We start from the raw sequence: 25209 nt of genomic DNA, 5'->3' as shown, positions 1-25209 counted from the left end.
AGTTGCATGAAGTACAACAAATGTCTGATATTTGTACAAGGGTTACAAGGGTATTTTATAAATCCAAGATTTACAGATAATTTAAAGTGTTTTCTCTTCATTTTCTTGTTTTGCAAAATGTATCAGTTTGTTATGTTGTAAACCAAGAATGTATGAATTTACAAGAACACACACACATGGACACACACACACGCACATGCACACATGCACACACAAAAACTCTGAGTCAACCTAAAACTGACAGACCAGCCGTTTATATATTCATACAAAATATTTTCTGACAGTGAAACTACCATTTAATACATAACAATATAAAAATCCTTATGCAGAAGAAGAATTTCCACAAACTGTAAAGAATCTGCAGTGCTTGTAATCTGTGATATTTGGGTATTCCCACATTGTCTCTAAAAAGACTCTTAAGTGGTGTCAAACTTGTGGTTTCTGAAGGTACGTCACCAAGGAACATCTAAGTAATAGGCTTGTGGCTTTAGAGGAAATGTTATGAGCACATCAAATGCATAGCAAACTGTACACATCAATCTACACATGTCATTTTTATTCATTAGAATAAGTTACATACCCTAAAATCAAGTGAATCAAGTCATATTGAATTGATTGGCTTCAGATTCATATTCACTTATATCAAAACATATTATCACTTTTTTGTATTTACATGTATAAGTCATGATGGCTGTGTGGTAGTTGGTGTATTTTGTATGCATTACTTGGTAAAAAGCAAAACAACACTACAACAAGTGGAATCAACACACTTTGTTCCTGTTTCTGTGGAAGCAGCTTATTGACCATTTAGGCTGATTACATTTGCTGGTGAAGATTTCCAAGCTGTGAAAAGCTTTTAACATTAGTGAGTGTTGATTATGGTTATTTTGTTATTTCAATTATAGTACAGCCATTCTGACCATTCCTTTCTGTAGAAATGTGAAGCTGAATTATTCAGTATGACCACACCAAAACTACTAGTCTAAAATAAGAGGTCATGGCTTTGATGGGAAAAAAAATTGTTAAAATTCACCACAAACAAGTCACATAAACACAAACAAGTTGATGGGGCTGAAAAAGTGGTGTTTGGTAATAATTCATTAATAATTAAGCCACCACCACATTTGTCTAAACTATTCCCTAGGAGGTTTATTTGAATTTTTTTTTCATTTATGCATTAATCAATCAATTCTCAGCTGACTCAATTTTGTACATTTTCATTTGTTTAATTAAACATCCAAATCTCTGGTAGGCAGTCACATCTAAGTGATGTGAAGTCACGTCATTATTTTCTCATAAGCCCCACCTACAATCACTTTTTACTCCCTCCCCTCTCTCTCTCTCTAGTTTCTTTGGTCTAGCTTTGTGGGTTGAGAAACTAACACCGCTGACACTTTATAAGCGGCATAAACAGCATTAGCTTTCAGTATGTTGCTGAAATGGACAGTATGAAACTCTATGCGATACTGTTTGCCACAGGCTGTGTCTTATCCATGTGCATGGCTTTAGAGGCTTTAGACTGTAACTGGAGGACTCAGTTTGTATATAGAGGGAGATGTGAAACCTGCCCTTCAGGTAAGGCAGTTATAATAGTTATTATACAGTTATCGTAATCAATAATATGCTCATATTTAAATTCAAATTAATATTAAAAGTAAAAAAATGAGAAAAGAAAAATTTCACTATAGTTATAAATAACTATAGTGACATTTTTCTTTTCTCATTTTTTTTTCTGTAAGAAGAAAATTTGGTCTATTTACTGCATTATACTAAACCAAAACATTCAAATAAACCCTTCAATCAAATCTCACTGTTACAAGAAATCAGCATTTTTAAAATAATGAATAATAAAATAATTTTTTTTTAATTATTTATGATCATTTTTTAATCATTTTTAATCATCTGTGATTTGTGTGTGGTTTTACAGGTCAATTTCCCATACTAGGCTTTAGTAAAAACGATCAGAGTTTATGTAAGGAGTGCACTGGAAAAGGTGATCACTGCTTCTGTAATAATACTTTGTGTGGAGATGAAAAATGTTCTAAATGTTTATCCAGTCCACTTTGCCAATGGGGAGAAGAACTTAGCAGAATAGGTAAGAGCAAACATTACTTTCCTCAAAACTTTGTATCATGCTCTAACTTCTTTCCACTGCCTGGGTGTCTAAGACCAAAAGGCTTTGGTCAGGCTGTAATTTGTGGTTCTGAAGGGAATTTTCTTTTGACTCATACCATACTTGAGCTGTATGTTGATGACTATAAGTTGAAGTGAAGGTTTAAAATGTTTGTAAAGTTTACCAAACAACTGATCGACTATTAAAGTTGACCAAACAAAAAAACTGAATGTAATGTCTACACTTTTGACAGGTTTATATGAGTTTACATACATATGTAAATCATGTCCAAACCAAACATACAATGATGAGGAGGGCAAAATGTGCAAGCCTATATTAGAGTAAGTCAATTTACAACTAAAAACCAGAATTGCACCACTCTTGTTATGTTCCTGCACATTCTAATCGCTGATCCTTTTTGCTAAAATCAGCTGCAGAAAACATGGGTTGAGAGTAATATTTCCTGGAAACAGTACTCACAATGCAAGATGTGGTTCCTCAGGTCAGTACATCTTATCAGTCAATCAGGCAAGGTCTGGTGCCATTACAGTTTCCTTTATAGATACAGAACATGCAGTTATTTTGTGAGTAATTTTATTATGAGATGTTCTTGCAGAAAAAGTATTTTTTTAATGCATAACATATGATGCTCAAGTAAGCAATAATCTGCACCATTTACAGTAGTTCATGTAAACAACCAACCTTGTATTTTGTACTATAAGGGTTATAACAATGTAATATATGATATATGTAGTGTTTTAGTGAAATCCTATTAAAGTATGACATGATGACATAAATGATTTATAATATCATGATGCAAACTGAAATTCTACTTTTGTCAAACTGTGACAAACAAGAGTGTACCAGCATTTAACTAGGCAGTTAAGTGGAAATCTACAAATATTATCCAAATACTATATTGTACAATACATTTGTGCCGTATCTTTATTTCCTTAATGATGTATAAATTGAAACTGATAGTTTTAAATAATTTAATTGATATAGTTGTTGAAAATGTTATACAAGTTTAAATGCTTAATCAATATGACATTTTTTTAAGCTTCTTTAGCAATTAATAAGTAACAATGGAATTTTTTTTGTTATATATTGTTATACATTCGGTGGCTCACATTTAACTGTCTTTTCTTAACAGATATACAAAATAATGGCTTGGTGATTACTAATGGCTTGGTGACTACTAATGTCTTGGTGGTGTGTTTAGCTATCACTGTTTTGGGATGCCTGGCAATGTTTATTTATATCTGTATTAAAAGGCCCAATGAACAGAGAAGACTGAAAAGTAAGTGACCGCAAACATTTATTTGGCCACCAATCAAACAATACAATATACTGTATCATCAAGATACATCTTGGATACCATAGAAAATACCATAGTATATACAATTTTTATAGATGTTATTAGATGTTATGTACTTTAATCTAAATATGTATGGAATTTGTTTTCATTTGCTCAAATGACTTAACCATTCTGCAGGTTGCATTCTTATGGTTTAGTAAATCATAGGTTGCAGAAATGCAAGAAAATAAATAAATTCATTGTGTAAGTCTATGACCTCATTACATTGGAAATGTAGTCTCAGCTTTAGATGCAGGCCAGTTGTAAATTTTGTACAACTTTCTGGATACAGTTTTTAGGATATGGAACATGCATGCTCTGGTTCGTAGATGGAAAACCAAAATCATGAGCACCATGATACAATAAACTTTCAGGAGTGAGTGATAACTGGAGCAACAAAAAAACAAACAAAAAAAAACAAGTCCATGGAATCTTACAAAGAAGTGATTTTGTCTTTGTTGACAAACTAAAGAAAATGGTTTTTTTGTTTGTTCATCTGCCACTGTGTCAGTCAAAATGCCTCTCTCTGTGAAAGCGGACATTTATTGTTGGAACAAGCTACAGATTGTTGTACAAGCTACAGATTGTGATTTTGAGATTAGTAAAAACATATTTACCGTGATAGTGTCATAGCAAAATGTGTGTTAAATGAAATTTTGACTTCATTTTGCAGAACTTCCAATCTCAAGTTCCCTGAAAGTGCCCTGTGATGAGTGTACAAGCTGCAAGCTGTCAAAAGAAGAAATGGGAGAAGCGTAACCTTAGTGGTTTCAGCTACATCAAATCAGAAACAGATCCACTGTCCAAATAGGGAACCAATCATTCTGAAGCTTTAGGTTGGAGCTGTGAAACGTGTGTAAATAGCAGCAGGCATCTCTGTGTTTCTAGTCCTTAAACCAGTAACAGTAAAAAAACAGTAAACTGCAATGATCAACTCTGCATGTTTCCCAACAGTCTTCAACAAATCCCCAAACATATAGTCACCCACAACATCTGAACATTGATGCAAAACCAGCTTTATGTCTCTTCTTGTGTGGTTATGTTCTGCTTGCCTTTTTTTTTTAGGTAAACCAGGTTACTTTGGCTTAGACACACAAATAATATACATAGTCAAGTAATGGAATATGACTGAAATGTGTTTTTGACTGTTTTGTGGTGAATTCTTGTAGCATTCTCACATACTAGCACTTACCACTGCATTGTTGTGTTCTGCATTTTGCTCTTACAATTGTTTCTGGCTAAAAAAGCATTTTTTCTAATACACTTTATTACTGTGCAACTAACTGAATTATATTGCCACACTTGTATAAACTAAGTAAAAAGTGTCTAAATATTAGTAAAATAAATGTCACAATAATAATGTAATAATAGCGATTAACAATTTACAATGATAATGATATTGTAATGAATGTAGTTAAACATTAAATGTTATTAAACAGTAAATAATTGTAGCTTTGCATTATTTTAAGTATTTAGTGTTCAGTCTGCTGGGATAAAAGAAAGCTATTTCGGAATACTTTTATTTTCGGAATCATTTATTTATCAGTGCAGATAAAAGACAGTATTTTCAAATGCTAAAGCATTATTACCTACAGTATAATATGTGCAATGACTTACAAAATCAGAGTAGTAGATGAAAAACACCTGAGAATTGTTAATGCTATAAATACATATATATGGTATCTGACACACAGTGTTGTAATGTAACGGAGTACAAATACTTCGTTACTGTACTTAAGTAGAAATTTCACGTATCTGTACTTTACTTCGTTATTTAAATTTATGTCAACTTTTACTCCACTACATTTCCTAGATAAAATGTATACTTTTACTCCGTTATTGTCAGGGTTCAGCACAGACTTTCGGCCACATGTGTTTGTTGTCGTTCCTCGTCACGTGTCTGCCCTGCCTTCGTCTGCTCCTCCCTGTCACCACACCTGCTCCTCATTGTGTCATTATTGTCCTGTGTATAAATGTGAGCCACGTTGCCGATGGCAGCGATGGGGACGCTGCTCGGCACTTCAGCTTGGCGATGGACGTCGCTCAGCCCTTCAGCTCGGCAGTGGATGTCACTCGGCCTTCCAGCTCGGTGGTGGATGTCGCTCGGCCCTTCAGCTCAGATGAGGACATCACCTCGGCCCTAAGCTCGGCTGTGGACATCGCTCGGCCCCCTCTGGCTGCGCCGCCGTGTGCCCTGCTCCCCCTGCCTGCCTCGCCGTGGTCCTTGACCCCCCCCCCCGCCGCCGCCTACTTCGTCGTGGTCCTTGCTCCCCTCACCTGCCTTCACCATGGTCCTCGCTCCCCTCACCTGCCATTGCCGTGGTTCTTGTTCACCCCATCTGCCGTGGTCCTTGCTCCCCCTTCTACCTCGCCGTGTGCCTCCCCCCCCCCCCCCCCCCCTCCTGAATCTTGCCATGATTTGGCGCTTCGGGAGCCGCGCGGGGGGGGGGGGATTCATTAGTTACGTTTACCCTTCGTCATGTCTAGTCATTGTTTAGTCCTCGTCATTGTATTTTACTGTATTTGTCTTTATCATTTATTAAACCCCACTCATTTGAAGCTATCCTGTGTACGGGTCCGCCTCCTTCCTCCTCTGGTTGTGAGTTATATTTCCACTAAGCATCTTTATTACTCTTTACTACAAAATAAAATCAGAAGGAATGAATGCGACTGTAATAAGGGAGATTTGGCGAATCACTGCTCCTAGATTGCATTACGCTCCGCACGCTGTACGGAGAAGCACAGGTACGCGCAGCGTGCACGCGCAGTCAGAGCTGGAGGCGTTTATCTATAACGTTAATCGGCGTGAAGCCGCAAAGACGGCAACCAAAATCAGTGAATTGTCACTATTCTTATTACCAGAGTTGTAGCACAAACAAAATATTAATGCAAACAATCCATTCAATACTAAATAAAAATAACATTTATTGATTTGGTCTTTGTATTGTGAATATTTGTTTATTAATGACTGCATTCATTGGACACACTGTTTGTAGAGAATGCACACATACATGAACTGATTTGATTCAAGACTGGCATCATTACATCATGCATAAAATTTTGGTGTCCACTTTTGCCATTTAATAATACCATAACTTTTGGCTTACTGTGTAGTCATATAATATATAATATAAAACTCTTCTTGTTTTAAATTCTCACTGAGGGCTAAAACCCCCTAAAGATGAAACCCTAGACCCGCCCTGCTCTTATGCCTACCGAAAATCACTGAAATTTTACTTTTTACTTTTACTTCAAATACTTAAGTACATTCAATATCAGAAAATTACTTTTGATACTTAAGTACAGTAAATATCAGATACTTTAAGACTTTTACTTGAGTAATATTCTAAAAGGTAACTTTCACTTCTACCAAAGTCTTTTTCTAGTACGATACTTGTACTTTTACTTGAGTATTGCTTTCTAATACTTTATACAACACTGTTGACACAAAGAAATGACAAAGGTGGTGATATTCTGTGTTTGCTTTACCAAACATCACACATTCTCCACTCCATACCCCTAAAGCTCTCTATACCCCCTGCCATCTGTCAGTGGATCACCAGCTTCCTGACACTCACGAAATAACAGGTTATACTGGGAGATAATACCTCCAGTATTCGAACAGTCAGCACTGGTGCTCCTTGGGGATGTGTCCTCTTCCCACTTATTCTCCCTCCATACTGCTGACTGCACTTCAAGTGACCCAACTGTTAAACCCCTGAAATTTGCAGATGATACTACGCTCATCAGTCTCATCCAAGATGGCGACTAGTCTGCATACCAGCAGGAGGTGAAGTGGCTGGTGCTGTGGTGCAGTCAGAACAGCTGGAGATGATAGTGGACTTCTCAACACTACTCCCCCTCACAATGTCCAACAGACCTATGACATCAGTGGAGACCTTCAAGTTTCTGGGCATTACCATTTCCTAAGACCTGAAATGGGAGTTCAACATAAAAACAAGAAAGAGGTTGTGTCCAGGGTGTGAAGGGTCAGTAGTGATCTTTCCTGCCAGGTTTCTGGTTCTTGTATGGTACAAGACCTAGGGAGTGGGCAGGAGGGCACCAATAATTTTTTCTGCTGTTTTTACTGTGTGTTGCAGTCTGTTCCTGTCCTGTTTTGTTGCTGCTCCAAATTGCTCAGAACTGCATCAACAGCTCGTGTGGCAGACATCCTCTGCTATCAAAAAGGCCCAGCAGAGGATATCTGCCACAGGAGCTATTGATGCAGTTCTACACTGCAGTTTGGAGCAGCAACAAAACAGGACAGGAACAGACTGCAACACACAGTAAAAACAGCAGAAAAAAATTATTGGTGCCCTCCTGCCCACTCCCTAGGTCTTGTACCATACAAGAACCAGAAACCTGGCAGGAAAGATCACTACTGACCCTTCACACCCTGGACACAACCTCTTTCAGCTCCTTCCTTCCTACAGAACTTTGTTTACCAAAACTGCCACAGGAAATCACCCTGAATAACAACTCACCATAATAAGTACTGCATTATCAGAACTGTCGGTCATCACATCATCCGTATATTTCACACACAACTGCTGCTGTACATTGTACCAAAGCATAATTTTGCACAATACTTTTTGCACTAGCATGCACTCTCACTTTATTTACATTACTGATCTGTCATATATTCTGTATTCTTATATGAGAATATATGAATACTCGTACTGTCTATATTGTCTCACGTTGTCTGTACTGTCTTGTCATGTCTAGTCCAAGCTGAATGTACATTATAGTATAATCTTTTTTATGTCTGTAATTTTGAGAATCACAAACAACTGGAAACAAATTCCCTGTGTGTGTCAACACACTTGGCTAATAAACCTGATTCTGATTCTGATTTTGGCCAATAAACCTGATTCTGATTCTGATTTTGGCCAATAAACCTGACTCTGATTCTGAACATAAGCGTGGTAGGTCCAGTGGTTCACATGATGCAGGTCTTGGGTTTTTCTTTATATTTATGAACATGAAACCCCAGCACTGCCAAGCTGCAACTATTGGTCCCTTGAGCAGAAACATTACCCTTTACTGCTCTAGGGGCCCTGTCTCTCTGACCCCATCTTAACAAACTGGGCAATGCAAAGAAAATAATTTGTATAATTACATGTGTATAATGTACGTCTGCTTCTTTCTAAATTTATTTTTAATTAGTTTTTTAAAATATTTTTTTTATATTATCTTTAATGTAATTTTTATATTTTAATTTATGGATTTTTTAATACAAATTATAATAATTTATTTATATAGTTTATTATAATTTATATTGTTAAACACACAAGTATTATTATAAATATTTTTAATAGTATTATTATACAGTAAATAGTTTAAATACAAGTAATTTATACCATATTTATTTATTTATTTTTTAATTATTATTATTATTATTATTATTATTATTATTCATTTAAATGTATATAATATTTTATTATTTTTGCGTATTTCCCATGTATCTCAAGAATTGATTGCAACTGTAGAGCGTTTCTCTTTTTAGTGATAGAGGAACTTAATGAGCAACAGTGCGGAGCAGCAGTAATAGTAATCGCATCAGGGTCATATGACAAGCCCGCAGTTCCTCCCAAACATTACGCTCTAGCAACCGCTCACAGTTCGAGAACGCCGAGAAAAACAAAGCCAAAGTGGTGGAATTTATCAGTCGCGGAAATGTTGGCGCTGATTAACCGTTTCCTAGACTGGGTCAAGTCCCTGTTTTGGAAGGAGGAGATGGAGTTAACGCTTGTTGGGCTTCAGTATTCGGGAAAAACCACGTTTGTCAATGTGATAGCTGTAAGTGTTTTCATCACACTTGTTTGTATTTTAGCTTAGCTACCTAGCATATGCTAACCCGCTGTTTCATACGTGTGTAAGAATGTCATCTCATGAACGCAACTAGATATTTTACAAATCTCTAAAACATTAAGATGTAAACTATCACTGAATGTTGGTAAAGAAGCAGCAACACTTGGCTGTCAGCTAGTTAACCAGCCTTAGCCAGAGAACTTAGCTAGCTTGGTTAGCTTAGCTTGGCTAGCTTGGTTATCTGTGGCCTAAAGCTTGTAACTGTCATTTAGCCATTGGCTATAAAAATAATAATAACGTCGTCTTTCCACGTCTAGCTTAGTAGCTGTAACTCATTCGCAGACAGCAGATATTATTCATATAGTATCGAGCTAGACGTGGTAGGTTAGCTAATTAGCTAGCTAGCTAGTTAGCTAATTAGCTAGCTAGCTAGTTAGCTTGGAACAGGCAGTGTCATGCTAATCTTAACTGATCGTACAGGGCCTCGGACACAGCTGTATTCCTGACTGTACATTGCTAGTTCTTGTTACAGCATGTAACTGTCCTGATGATGTAATGTGTGCGGTGTTAAGTCAAGTGAACATATTCATCAGCCTTTATGATTTTACTCAGGAAATGAGCTAAAAGCTGCACACATCACATCACGGGTAACGCAGACTGCAGAGGTGTGTGCAGGGTGTTTGTTGGCGTGAAGCACCTGCGTTTCCGAGTACCTCAGTTATGTTCATTCAGTCTTGGTGTCTCAGTCTTGCGTCATTCCTTTGTTTGTTTTGTGTCGAACTGCGTCGTCAGTCCAGGACACACAGGTCTGGCGGTTTGCCATCCTTGTGCTCGTAGACAAGCATAAGTAATGCTTAAGCTTTTAGATCCTGGAACAAAATTAGACTACGATGCAAAGTCAAATCTGCCAATCCATATATATATGGTCCCCCCGGACCATATCGTCTATTTATAGGCCTTTTATAAATGTATATTTTGATGCCGAGGAACCTTTTAGAAACTAAAAAAAACAAACTATTACAGTAAATATCATTCTAAATGCACAGAATGAAAATGTCCATGCAGCAGTATGCAAGAAGTGGGGTGTTAAAACCAAACACAAAAGTCGTCATAAATACACTCAGCTGCTTTCAAGGAAGGTTTGTTGACCATGTACGTATACAATAACTTGTCAAAAACTGCTATTTTTGAACACCTGTAAGCTTGATGGAAAAAAAAGATAACGTGCACCACCATGTTCCTCTTTTGTTTAGGTTAGTGATGTGTGTGTATATACAGTGAACTGTACCGAAAGTTATGGTCTTAAAAACATGACACGTCTGTAATATGGTTTATCCGACATAGGTAATAGTGGTATGGTTGATATGGCAGGGTATTATCAGGTGATCGGCGTCCTGTGATTGGAGATTTTTTTTTTTCAGAGTGGCCCGATAGCAGACAAACTAGCAGAAGCCTGTTATTGTGCATCTACAGGACAGAAAAGCAGGGTTTCACAGTTTTTGACTTTGATATCAGCCGTACTGTCGTGATTCTCAATAGCTAGATATACCTGTTTGGCCAGAAATGTATAAACAAGAAAGTAAAGGAATTGAAAACTTAACATTTTATAATTTCTGGATTTTTATAAGCACGGATGTATTCTTTTAATATGTCTAGGTATTCGAGTTTATAGACATTGATTTGCTGGTCAGTCAGGACTAAGGAGGCAGGTTGTTGCTGTCGAAGCAATGTTGTCAAATACACTTTTTAAAGATCTGTAGAAAAATGTCATTTTGCAGCCAATAATGTATGAGTTTGAGCTGTGCTATTAAACGAAGGTGAATATGGAGACAGTCACTCCACGTGTAGTGTGCATGCACTGCTTAACTGCATTACTTCAAGAGTCAAGAGTCAAAAAGCTTTTTATTGTCATTTCAACCATATATAGCTGTTGCAGTACACAGTGAAATGAGACAACGTTTCTCCAGGATCAAGGTGCTACATAAAACAAAGACAGGGCTAAGGACATGTAAGTAGTCTTAGCCACATAAAGTGCAACTGTGCAACCTGGTGCAAACAGTGCAGGACAAGACAAGCAAGACAGTGCAGGACAAAAGACAGTGCAGGACAAAAAACAGTGCAGACATTAAGTTACAAGACAATACAAAAAGTACAAAAAATGCAATACACAAAAGACAATAAACAGTAACAGAAACAGCGCCGACCGACCAGTGTAAATACTGAATGTTCAAACAGTATTTTGTGCAGTAAAAGAATGAACAGCAGCAGGTTCTTAGCAGCAGGTCCTTTGGATTATATATGGAGTTGTGCAAAAAACAGCAGATGACTGAGATATTGTCCAATATGTGCAAAAACAGCAGAAAAGTGTGCAAAACAGTGTGTGTGTTTTGTGAGGGTCTGTGCAGTCCATACAGATGATGTGTGTGTATGTTGTGCTCAGTATAGTACAGTTCGGTTATTGAGAAGTCTGATGGCTTGTGGGAAGAAACTGTTACGCAGTCTGGTCGTGAGGGCCCGAATGCTTCGGTACCTTTTTCCAGACGGCACTAATTTGTTTCACATGTTCAGTGCCCATCTCTGGTTTGATCAGCAAGCTCTTTCAAAATTATGTTAAAAATGGCATTTATGAGGAAGTAAATAAAATAAAAACATAATCTGTTGGAATGGCAGTTGTGAGGAAGCAAAATCAGTGTCTCAAGCTTCATGAGTCACAGAAATATACATTAATCATCCATCTGTTAAATACTTATTAAAGTGGTGTGGCAGTGAAGTTGGAGGAATTCTGACCATCCATCCCTCCGTCCATTCATCACGAGCCCATGCAATTTTTTTAGCAAATATATTTTTTGTCATATTTCCTGAAATATTAAGAATTATTTATTTAAACCACTGACCCATTCTAAAGCAATTGTTGAAAGAACGAAGGCAAACAGTACATGTGTTGCTGACAGCTGCAAAAACTTTGGACCTGGCCACCTGCTCAATATGACATTATTTTGTGGGACCCTCTGGATTCCTGGTGAATTCCCGGGACCTTCATAATATCTGCTTTGAAATGGAGATACACCTTTTCTATACTGGTTTGGTTGAGTGTGTTCACTGTCTGTCCTCAGCAACATGATCAACCTCTTTGAAATCTGCTGTAGCCACAAGAAAGTCAAATTAAGCAGTTATTGCAAAATGCAACGTCAGTGTCTAAAGTATCGAAAGTATTGAATATTTTATACTTGCCATGTACTGTAGTGTTTAAAAGGTACTGAAAAGCTTTCAGTATCTTATGGCGATGCTATCGATTTGTGGCTAATTATTTTATTTGAAGAATACATTTGAGAGTCAGTATCTGTTGTGATTAGTTCCTGTTACTGTGTGTCATATGTGGAAACAACCCAAAATTGTGAAATAATTTTGGAGTAGATCTTGTCTCTTATATACTGTTTGGTCACTCCAAGTTTCCTCTTCTGCAAAGGGAAAATGACTTCACCACAGAACACCTGACTGAGACATTTGACTTCAGTGATGTGGCATTGTAGTAATGTAGCGGCTTAAACCGGTCTTCTCTTATTGATCATAGCCAGGATTTAAAAGGTTGTATTAGTCCTGAAGTTTATGTTTCAGGGCAGCGCTGTACAAATGCACAGTATATAGATAAGACCTTTACTGATCCTGAGGGGGATTTGTATTGTTGCAAGATGAATAACACAGCACAGTGCATATTTTCACATTAGACTGAATTGAGGCTCAGTTTAGTAAAATATATAACTTTTTTTTAAAGTAAAAATATTAAAATTGGCTCTGCTCTCACCCCAAACCTGACATATGGTTTATGCTCATTTTGATCACACCTTATAGCCTTAATGCCTTTACTATAGGTGTGCGTGTATGTGTGAGCATGTGCGTGTGCTTGCACTCACATTTGTACACACATATATTGGTTTATGTTCAGATTTGGCGAGTGGGAGGTTTCTGTTAGTCACAAGACGCACACAGCCACTTAGGTTGATGCAGTGTGAGTCATGTTACTTCTTTAGTCATGTGGTATTATGTGCACAGTGGCTAAGAAATTGACACAACCCTTTGTACTTATGACACATTAAACACATCACAGTCCTCACATTACTGAGCTTTCTACGTTCAAGGGGAACTTAATGATCAATTCGGAGTAATTACCACAAGCTCAAAAGCGAGGTACTACGTTTGATTTTCCTGTATTGTCAAGTCTGCTCATTTACAAGACTATACATTTTATTGGCACAAGATATACAGTACTGTTCAAACCTTTTTTTTTAAAGAGATCCTGATCAAATCAGTATTTGGTGCGAGGAAAACTGCATCAATTCTTCTAGGTACACTTGCCCCCAGTTTTTAAAGGAAGTCAGCAGGTAGGTTTTTCCAAACATCTTGAGGAACTAACCACAGATCATCTTTGAATGTAGGCTGCCCCAAATCCTATCTCTCCATCTGATCCCAGACAGACATCATGATGAGCTCAGGGCTCTGTGGGGGTCAAAACCATCACTTCCAGGGCTCCTTGTGCTTCTGTATCCTGAAAATAGATCTTAATGGCATTGGCTGTATGCCTAGGGTCACTGGCCTGTTGCAGAATAATTTGGGGACATTCAGATGCCTCTCCCTGCATTATGGACAAGTATCTGCTTGTATTTCTCAGCGTTAAGGACACCATTAATCCTGAACAACTCTCCAACTCCATTTGCAGAAATGCAGCCCCAAACTTGCAAGGAACCTTCACCATGCTTCACTGTTGCCTGTAGACATTCAGTATTATAGCACTCTCCAGCCCTTTGGCAAACAACCTGCCTCCTGCTCATCAGACCAGAGCACTTACTAGCATTTTTCTACACACACATTCCTGTGTTTTCGTGCATAATTTAGTCACTTAGCCTTGTTTGCATGCCGGAGGTATTTCATTTTGCACAAATTTCTGCCAGGAAGCCTACATTTGGCCACACTTCTCTGGACAGTGATTGTGTGTACGTGGGCCCCACTGGTTTCCGCCAGTTCTTTGCCGATGGCACTGCTGGACATCATCTGATGTTGAAGGGAATTAAGCATGATGTGTCTTGCATTCGCTGCATTTCCGAGGTCCTCAACATTTTCTTCTTTTGTAAATTGAAAAAAGCAATGAATATATGTTTTTGAAAACATTTCTGTTTTCTATTGCAGTATTTCTTCACACCTGCCTAAAACATTTGCACAAGTCTCAAGATGTGAATGGCACAAGATATACCTTTGTTTGAAAATACACACTAGTGTTTTTATCAATGTTCTGCTGCACTGATAACGTGGGAAAAATCGTTTGATAAATGCCTACCCTAACTAAAACTCGCATCTCCTTTTCTTTTCTTTTTTCTTTCTTTTTACAGTTTTGCATCTGTTCACCATCTGTACGAACACTTGCAAAGAAACCACTTGGTTATGTTGATGTGATTAGAAAGTCAGATTTCTCTGAAGTCTTGGGTGCAGCACAAGCATATTTTCTGTCATGATGTACGCTCATGTTCACCTTTTATAAGCCTTTTATATGTCCCACAAAAAATGTTTCGATTTTTTTTTGTGTGCGCTTTCATGTATATCAGGTTTCTTAGACCATTGCTTGTGGTACTATGATCATCGTCAAGGTGACATCGTCAAGGTGACATGTCATACCAAAAAAAAACCCTATACATGTGAAAAATATTTTGTTCCCCGGGGCTGAGGAGTTTAGATAAAATGTCACTTAATCCCAATATGGGTAAAAGTGAACACACACACACAATATATATATATATATATATATATATAGAGAGAGAGAGAGAGAGAGAGAGAGAGAGAGAGAGCTTCATTCTCAGTCTTTTCTTGTTTCTTCTTTGCATGTAGCCTAAAATAGTGTTTTAGCTTTTTAATGTTTGCTCACTTCAAAAGTGAAAATGGAAGAAATCTTATTTAAAGTCTCCATTCAGACTCCACTGGAAAGACACAAAATCACAGATTATAAGTCTACAGTAGGAAACATTAACTCACTCTTATTATCAGCATCATCCACCTCGGTACCTTATCAGCTGAGCTAAAAGTCATTTGGAACTGTTGACAGTTTTATATTATTTCATTACTAAAAAAATACCCAATTTTAAAGCAGTTAACCCATTGAATTCTCTAGAATAACATTTCACAATTTTATGATGTCATTTAAACATTTGTCTTTTTTGTTATCTGTAAAATAGTGTGCAAGCACTCACCTGTTCTGACAGCGATATCATTCATATGATTGAGAAGATATATTGCAGACATTTTGCTAGCAGATTACAAACTGACTGAAATAAACTAAAGTTCATTTTGTAAAATGAGGAAATCACACTTACCTAACAACAAAAAGTACATGAAGTACTTCACAAAGTACACGAAGTAGGATCTTAAACATGCTGATTTTATCCATTGTATTAAAGTAAGAGTTTAAAATGTAAGGAAATCAAAATCTAATAATTCTAATAATTTCCTATCAAAATCTTGTATTTTTTTTCTCAATAAGTTGATTAGGTTATAAATGTACCGGACTTTTTTTCCCCAGTAGAATGGGTTTGAAGTATTTGTCATTTTTTTTTCTTTTGGGAAACTCTAAAAATTTTTTCTAAAATTCTAAAACTCTAAAAAAAAATTTTTTGGTTGAAATGCAACCAAAAAATAAATAAATAATATCAGTTCAGGAACGCTTTTTCTTTAAGTTTGGTTTGGCATTCATTTTTGGCCAGGTCTTTAAAATGTATTAAAAAGACTGCAGAACTCTGCATGAGGTCTAGTACACACTTCATGTTTTTAGCCCCAGTTTCCCAGTTGACGTATAACTGTCACTAGGAAAATACTCAAAAATTCCAGTATTGTCTAACATCTCTGGATTTTTTGTTGATGCATAACAGAATCAGAATCGGGTTTATTGGCCAAGTGTGTTGACACACACAAGTAATTTGGTTCCAGCTGTTTGTGACACTCAAAAGTACAGACGTAAATAACACTATACTATACAAACTATACAAGACGATGAGTTACAATATAGACAGGATGAGTATTAAATATGAATATAGAATATGAACATAGTGTTCTGTACGTAGTGTGGGAGTGCAAATAACAATATTGTGCAATATTATGCTTTCTGTACAATTTGTCGAAGCAGTAATGTGTGTAATATATATACAGATGATTTGATGACTGACAGTCCTGATAATGCAGTACTTATTGATATGAAGCAGGGAATATAATTATGGTGAGTTGTTGATCAGGGTGATTACCCGGGGGAAGAATCTGTTCCTGTGTCTGGCAGTTTCAGTATTAGACAATGAAGGACTCGGAGAAAATCTGATCTCATGCACCCCAAGTCCCTAAACTCAATAATTTGTTATCTGTCTGCATTATATGGCCAAAAGTATGTGGACACCTAACAATCACACCAATATGTGCCCATTCCATGGTGTTGCTCTCCACTTTTGCTTTTATAACAGTTTCCACAGTTATGGAAAGGCTATCCAGTAGATTTTGGAGCATGGCTATGGGCATTTGCCCTTTCTGCGTACTGCGTCAGCTATATATGGTTAAATTGACACCAAAAGCTTCTGGGCTTGACTTGACTTTCAGCCACAAAAGACCTGTCACACAGTTAGCATTACAGTTCATACCAAATGTGTTCAGTGGGGTTGAGGTCAAGGCTCTGTACAGGTCACACCAATCTTGGTAAAATATGTGGTTGTGCACTGCTGTGTATTGATGCCACAACGGTGGAAGAACAGAATTGTCTATGATGTCTTGGTACTCTGTGGATTTTCCTTCACTGGAACTTAAAGGCCCAAACATGTTCCAGCATGACGCTGCACAAAGCAGGCTCCATGAAGATATGAGTTGCCAAGGTTACTGTTTACAACCTAGAGTAGTCTACATACAATGAGCTGAAACTCCCGTGGCTTCATTGGCAAAAATCCCCAGAGCAATGTTTCAAAATTCAGTTTAAATCCTTTCTAGACGAGTGGAGGCTGTTACGGCAACTAAAATGGGACCAGCTAGTGTATGAACATATGCATGTATAGTGTTTGTGTACAAGGCAATGATTGTAATATATTGTGATACATACACATCAGGATTGAAACTAACTTCCCAATGATATATATGGCTTATAAAACATTTATTGTAGTCTAAAGACAATAAAAACTGTCTAAATAGCATCCTTAAAAACAATGTGGTGTAAAGTTTTGGATTATTGCTTATTCCCATCAGTTAAAATGCAGAGAAACACTCTGTCATGTGTACCGCTGTGCTAACAGGATATAGATAAGATCATGGTTATTCATCTTCAAAAAGAGATCAAGTAAATCAGAATTGTGATACTTTATATTCCTATTTGAGGTTAAATTTGGCAGCTGGAAAAACATTTGACAACTAATTGAGAATACCAATGTCATTATTTCTCTTGCAGTTGTTAGTATGTTTAATCATAAAAATAAGTCAACAGAGAAATACAAGAAAATACAGTGTTGAGGCTAATGGAACCTGTAATCAGAAGCCTTTTTCCCCCCTCCGTTTAATTTTTAGTCTGGACAATTCAGCGAAGACATGATTCCAACAGTTGGATTCAACATGCGGAAGGTCACAAAAGGAAATGTCACAATTAAGGTACGGTTTCCCACTTCATGTCTTCTGTAGCAAATCTCTATTGTAATGCATGCACAGGACTAGGACTTAAAAGATGATATGTATGCTTCAGTCTAATCTGATGTGGTCATTCTCTCAAGATTTGGGATATAGGAGGACAACCCAGGTTTAGGAGCATGTGGGAACGGTACTGTCGAGGAGTAAACGCCATCGTGTGAGTGTCTGGTTTTCTTCCATATTGCTTATGAATATACTATTGAAAATACAGCTCAGATTCTTAATGTACAGTACCAGTTAATTGAGTAAATAGTCATTTAGAAAATTTACAAAAATATTTACATTTACAAAAATATCTACAGACACTTATGTCATATTGCTGGGGGTAAAAAAACAACAGTTCTAAGAATACCTTGTTGCAGGTTTTTATTGGTACTGTACACTGTGTAGTGCTACCCAGAAGATGAAGTATTCACAGAAAAACGCTTGCTAGTTCCTGTTCTAATACCAAATTGCCTGGTGTGTGACTGGCAGTGATGCAGTAAGGGACACCTGAAAAAAGAAATACCTAGAATGCCTTGTAAAACTGTTCAACCCACAGATTTAGATATCAGTCATTCGTCACAAAACATCATGCTCTTAAAATTCAATTATTTGCCAGCAGATATAAGGAAAAGAGAGAGAAAAAATTAATACAAAATGATGTTTGCATCTGTTCAACCCCTTCATCATGTTTTTCCATCTATTTTAAATGACAGATTTAATCCAGATTCTGCAGGTTGGTTGGATGTTGTTTGGTGGCTGTAGTTTTCAAATGGAGCCACATATCTGGACTTTGCCTTGGCTCCTGTAAAGCATTCATCTTTTTGTTTTTCTACATTGATTTAGCTGTGTGGATGGAACCGGTATTCTGTGGAAAGGTGGAGATCCTCCCAAGCTTTAGTTTTTTTTTTTTTGTTTCCTTTGTCTTGGTCTCAGCACAAAATCTTGAACACCGGTACTTTCCAGGACCGTATGCTCAATCCTTTGCTGACTCATGACTGTGTTGCAAAGTGCAGTTCAAAGGATATTTTGCTGTAGACACCACAGGTGTGGGTCTCATCAGAATGGAGTGAAGGTGAATCATCCCACAGCCTGTAAGACACAGACAATAATCTGTCTCTACGTTTACATTCATAGCATTGGCCAAAGACTACCAGGCTGCCATTGTTTGGCCCTTGATAAAGGCCCTTAACTGCCCATTTGCACAAATGAGAATTAGCTTATAAGGTTGTCTGCCATATGATGTAAATGTTAGTGTACAGAGGAGAGAAAATAAAAGCTCCAAGTCTCTTTGTGTTCACATGAATGATGACAGCAATTGGATTCTCACGACTACCTGCCTAGTGAAAAAATAGCCAGCAGCTTCTCTAATTCATACAAAGGTTGAAGAAAGTTCATTCCTCCCATCCTCCTCACCTTCTACAGAGGGCTGATAGAGAGCATTCTTACTAGATTTCTCAGCATGTGGTAGGGAAACTGCAAATTGCCTGAACACAAGGCCCTTTACGAACAACTGTAAAAAAAAAAAAAAAAAAAGTCAAGTAGCTTTTATTGTCATTTCTACCATATATAGCTGACACAGTACATAGTGAATAAACAATACAATACATAATATAGAATACACAAAAACTGTTTTCTGTCCAGTGTACATATCGTTTCTCTATAAGGGTCTCTCTACCTATCATCATATTGAAAATGACCCCTCTCCTATGCTCTGTCATCTGGTAGAAGATACAGGAGTTTTTTTTTTTTTTTTTTTTTTTTTTTAATTTATTGACACCAGAAGACTCTGCAACAGTTTCCTCCTTGAGGAAATAAGTTCCTCCTTAGTTTATTCAGCACCCTGCTGGTAAATATGACTGCACACTGTACTTTACAGAGCACGTACATCATACACTTTTTATTACAGAACTTATTTTTGCGGTGGTTTAGAGTTTACAGCCCTGTGTATTGTCCTGAACTCATCTCACACATTTCTGAAGCCTTCTGTACTGTAATGTACTGAAGTCCTGTAAATTCGTTTCACCCTGGTACAGAGAAAATACTTTTTTCATTCCATTGTATATAGCTAAATAGAGGAATGACAATAAAAACCCACTTGATTTTTTTTTTTTTAAGCTTACATTTATATTTAGCCAGCAATTATAGAGCTGGTGATTGGTGCACCTCCACTGTACTGTCTAACCACTTCAGGGTGATTATCGGTCACTGTGATTTCTCTCACCGGGCTCTGTCTAGATTATGGGCTGAGTTTTGAGGGACATAATTGTCTAGGTGGTGCTTAGATGTTGTGAGACAGTTTCTACTTCTCACTATTAACCTAACAGTGCTTACTTTTATATCCAACCCCTTAGATAGAATTTTATGCCCGATTCCTGCATTTATAATTTGTTATAAAGACGAATCTGAAGTTTTAGGGGGGGTTGAATACTGTAGGATTACTTTAGTGTACTTGCATGCTATTGTAATTTGACACTTTGTCATATTTTTGACACTGTTTATTCTCCCACTAAAGGTACATGGTGGATGCAGCGGATCGAGACAAAGTAGAAGCTTCCAGGAACGAGCTGCATAATCTGTTAGACAAGCCACAGTTACAAGGAATCCCTGTAAGTCTCACAACTGTAACACTGTTGAAGATTCTGCCTCCTGCCAAGCCATTAATCTTTAAAACATTGTATTTCAGGTATTGGTACTTGGTAACAAGAGGGATCTACCTAATGCACTGGATGAGAAACAGCTTATTGAAAAAATGTAAGTTCAAAATCGATTTATATAAACCAGCTTTAACGTTGGCTTTATGTATAAATTCAGTGGACACTTTTATTAGTTTCTCACAAAACTACAAAATACAAAATTGAGGATACAAAATATATGCCCTTTGTAGGTATTAGACACTGAGTGTGTAGTCTGTAGTTATGAGCAGTGTGTCTGTACCACTGTGATTCTGGGGTTATTAAAAAACAGTGTCACTGCTTAGGTGAGAACAAGCTTTGAACCAGATATTATCTACAGTAGAATTCTAGATAACTACAGTGATGTACAATAAAAAGAATAAGGTGGACTAATAATATCTTGTATCTTAATACCATAATACATTTATATTATGTTTATGCTCTGTAAAGCTGCTGTGAGACAAAGTGCTATACATGTAAATTTTGAATTAGAATAAATAAGGAGCATTAACGTTGGCATTAAGAATAGACCAATATTTTGAACCATGGTTGATGAGGTGATTGGCATATATTCCAGTGAATCACACTTTCAGTAAGAGAGAAAGAAGAAGAGCAATGACAATGACTAGTGAACAGAGGTTTAAGCTGGGTTTATCTAATGCCGTCAACTAACTGTATGTAGATGTGTGTTTTGTATTTATGTATGTATGTATGTATATTTATTTTCTAGAAACACGGACAGGCTTGCTCATTGGGGATAAATACCAACCAATTAAAATCTAATATTAAATCGTGAATATTTTGTTCTATAAAGCTGCTTTGAGACAACGTCCATTTTTAAAAGCGTTATAGAAGTAAATTGAGTTTTGTTGGTTTTCACAACTGTAAATGCATTACTTACTATGCATTTATGCTTGTTGTGGGACTCAACTCTAAATTCCCACATCAAGAAATGTAGGCCTGTAGGTTTCACATCTTTCCTTTTCATTGTTTTGTCATTGACATTTAAGTAATGGTGAGTGGTGATTCAGATCACAGCACCATGATGCAGATTGAGGTGACTCTCAGCCTCTGGGTACTGTGTATCTACTGCATACATCTTTTAGCACAGAAAGAGAAAAAGTCTTGTTTTGAAAGGAAGCATTGCCATCTTTGGTTGTATGTAATATTTAAATATATAACTCTGCTGGGGGTTTTTAAACTACTATATATATATATATATATATACATATATATGTATATATATATATATATATATATATATAATAGGTTTGGATTGTTCTTTGGGTCTACATTGTCCGTGTTTAAACCAAAACACACTGTCCACTATGATGATGAAAGAAATTTGTGTCATGTGTATCTGGGAAGGTCTGCATGTAATTCTGGGATTCATCTATGGCTTGTGGTTGGAAATTTTCAGAAGCTCACAAGCAATATTCAGTACAAGAATACTGGTAGCCAACACTAATTGTGTTTTATATATATTTTTTTAGAGCAAATATGCTTTGAATACTTGCTCATGTACATGGGTCACACACTACAGAAGAATAAAAATGAAAATACATTTAGAGTTGCTTTAGAAACCTTATTTGTATCTTATTGATAGTGACATTTTTGCTAAATGTCCGCATGCTACAGGACAAACCCTTGTTGTGTGTAGACTGCTCAGAATGTTTTGCAGGGATGATTTTTCTTTCTTTTTTTTTGTGTGTAGAAATAATAGGCAAATAATTTCATTCATGAAAACATTGCATAATAATTAGGAAGAGTATGGTGTATTGTATATGCTGTGAATTCAGGCAGCTAAAACAAATTTATATCAACTGAAGAATACTGGCCCAAGTGATCCTACAAATATACATACTAATGGATTTTCTGTCATTTATTTTTTTTCCCACCAGGAATTTGTCTGCTATTCAAGACAGGGAGATCTGCTGTTACTCCATTTCCTGCAAAGAGAAAGATAACATTGGTAAGCAACAGTCAGCTTTAGTGTTAATGCTACCATTTAAGAAACTGGATAGGATGTTTGGAGAAATGTCTTAAGAATAGCTTGGATTACTATAGAGAGCCAATTGCTTTAAGCAGTTATCATTTCTCTCGGTTGCTTGTCAGAATCTTTATATACATTATACACTGACTGAGAGCAGTTCATTAAACCCTAACCACAGGCACGAACGAAGTTTGAGTACTGAGCTCAATATGTTGTTATGAAATGTTCTACCAGAATAGTATGTAAAAGGATTTTGTAACCAGAGATGGTGACATTTGAATTTGTTTTATCCAGCAGCCATAAGTCATTGTATTTAGTCTAAAAAATCTGGTTAAAAAGCAACATTTAATGAAATAAATGTAGAAAAATTGTCATCCAGTCACTTTTTGTAAGCTCTTATTTAATTGACAAAATACAGCTCCTGAAGATAAACAGCCCTCATTCAAACGACAAGAGGAAATCTTGTATTGGTGTTAGACGTTTGGTGATGCACAACCGTAGCATGGTTGTGGAAAACGGCCCTTGTGCAACTGTAAAATACAGTGCTGGATTATTCATGCTTTATGTTCATTATTGTAAATAAAGCATGAATTATCATTATCATGTTGGCTATTAAGCCTTTGTTTCTATCTATTGTAACTGTTCTTTCTCCTGTTCCTCCTAGACATCACACTGCAGTGGCTAATCCAGCATTCGAAAACGCGGAGAAGTTGAAAGCCGTGTTTAAGATTCACGTGCTGACACGTTCCTCTCACACCCATCCTGCTTACTCTGTGAAACTGTACAGTCGTCGCATCACACTATTTCCACCACAGTTGGTCGCAGATATCCATATCACACCCATCATTGCCAAGAGCCAGCCTTCTGAACCTATCGCTAAATGATGTAAGCCTGCAGTTTTCAGCCAACTCCTCCTCCTTTTTGAGAAGATCTCCCACCTGCTAAAACAAAAGCTCGGCTTTCTCTATTCTACAAACTAGCTTCATTTTCTTAAGGGATTTAAACCTCCAGTCAGTCCTATTTCCAAATCATGGGAAATTAAAGACATTTCTGTTTTTTCCTCCCCTCACTAAAGTATACCAGGTCTTGCTCATGTGAGAATGTAATTGTGTATGACTGTTGCCTCTCTCTGTCTTGCTCTCTCTTCTTCTGGCCAAAAGATTTCTCCAGAGAAAGCAGTTTATTATATTTAATTAAGGAGTGATTTGAGAAGTCAGCAAAAATATCTTGACACGTATGTACAAATATTGATCACGTAACTATTTTTTACTATGTTGAGCAGAAATATATTTAAGTGAATGTATTAAAGGGTTAGGTGTAGTCTTTCATTCAACTCAATGATGTCTTGCTGTGGGTAAGCTGGAAGAGAGAGGCAGCAAAGTTCAAAGTGCCTTGTGCAGCAGACGTCACCCTGAAGAGTAACAGTATGCTAGGTGGGTCTGCCTAGAACCCCATTCACCTATAAAGAAATCAAAACCAATATAATCGGCATGCTTTTAAGGTAGATCGTTGTACCAGTTGCTAATCTGAACATCTCTGTGAAGAGAAAAATATTTGAAGCCCTCACTATCAATGCACTTTTGTAAATATATACCAATAAATAATTCTTGACATCTGAAAGAAAAGCATATTTTGTAAATTAACTCAACCTAAGTAAATCTCTTACACAACCAAATTAACAAAGTTAAAGATGTGTTTCTTGGAGATTGTTAAAAATGTTAATTGTTATTTTAATAGTCCAACACCTGTTGATGAAGTGTCTCGCATAACTCTAATAATTTCAAATGTTGAATCCCAAAGTACATATGAATAAAGAAAAAGGCACATGAGACGGGTACTACTTTTTCATGCTGTTTATAGCACTTCTTCACCAAACGGCACAGCTTTCCAAGGCTTGGCAACATATGTGAGCTTGGGACTGTAGGTATACTGGCCGAGCATGTTGCTATAACATTAAACATAAATCTGCTTGTAAAAGTATGATTTCTTCTCAAGGGTAGTGACTTGATGTGCACAAGTACTAAAATAATGCATTGGAAATTGAAACCAGGCATCTCAGTTGATGTATACAATAGATGGGGCAAAAATGCGTACAAAAATCCACTAAGGGACCACTAAGTTGAGGGGAAGCCCACACAGACTCAACACATGCAAACATGCAGTTGTGTGTAATTTGTGGCTGAATTCTAAAAAAATTTTTATATACTCTGTCAGAGGTAACATTAGACATCACATTAGATCTGACTTGCTCCAACTAGTGAGATTTTACTAGGACTGTGGGGAAAATGTAAAATCATGCTACATAGCATATAAAAAAAATTTATATGCTACATAGCATATACATTTTTTATTGTAAATAAATATAATGAATAAAATATTGAATTGCTGTTTCAAACTGTACATTTTTGAAGAGTGAGATGCTTTGATGGATACCACACTAGCCTGCTATTGAAGGTATTTTGCCTGTGAGAAGCAGAGAACATTGTTCACATTCACTATATTTTGTTGAAGAGCAATGCAGGTGAGCTTCAACTAGTGTCATGAAAACAATCCAGTAATCCAACATTCGAAGTAATGCAGAAAACAGTAATTA

The 25209-nt window shown here is 36.8% G+C and overlaps 2 protein-coding genes across 2 annotated transcripts; both read left to right on the top strand.

Moving 5' to 3' along the window:
* Nucleotides 1–1391: 1391 nt before the first annotated feature.
* tnfrsf18 (tumor necrosis factor receptor superfamily, member 18) lies at nt 1392–4913 on the top strand. Its single transcript, XM_027146330.2, has 6 exons — nt 1392–1575; nt 1928–2095; nt 2367–2454; nt 2545–2615; nt 3267–3413; nt 4144–4913. The coding sequence occupies exons 1-6, from the start codon at nt 1440–1442 to the stop codon at nt 4227–4229; spliced, it is 696 nt and encodes a 231-aa protein (XP_027002131.2). The 5' UTR covers nt 1392–1439; the 3' UTR covers nt 4230–4913.
* A 4101-nt stretch (nt 4914–9014) lies between these two features.
* On the top strand, nt 9015–24445 carry arl8ba (ADP-ribosylation factor-like 8Ba). Its single transcript, XM_027146977.2, has 7 exons — nt 9015–9269; nt 17850–17930; nt 18050–18123; nt 20464–20557; nt 20635–20702; nt 22525–22595; nt 23281–24445. The coding sequence occupies exons 1-7, from the start codon at nt 9147–9149 to the stop codon at nt 23328–23330; spliced, it is 561 nt and encodes a 186-aa protein (XP_027002778.1). The 5' UTR covers nt 9015–9146; the 3' UTR covers nt 23331–24445.
* Nucleotides 24446–25209: the final 764 nt, after the last annotated feature.

The sequence above is a fragment of the Tachysurus fulvidraco genome, chromosome 5, assembly GCF_022655615.1.
Source record: "Tachysurus fulvidraco isolate hzauxx_2018 chromosome 5, HZAU_PFXX_2.0, whole genome shotgun sequence".
Lineage (NCBI taxonomy): Eukaryota > Metazoa > Chordata > Actinopteri > Siluriformes > Bagridae > Tachysurus > Tachysurus fulvidraco.
The sequence above is the reverse complement of the archived record's forward strand: the minus strand, read 5'-3'. Positions and strand labels throughout refer to the sequence as shown.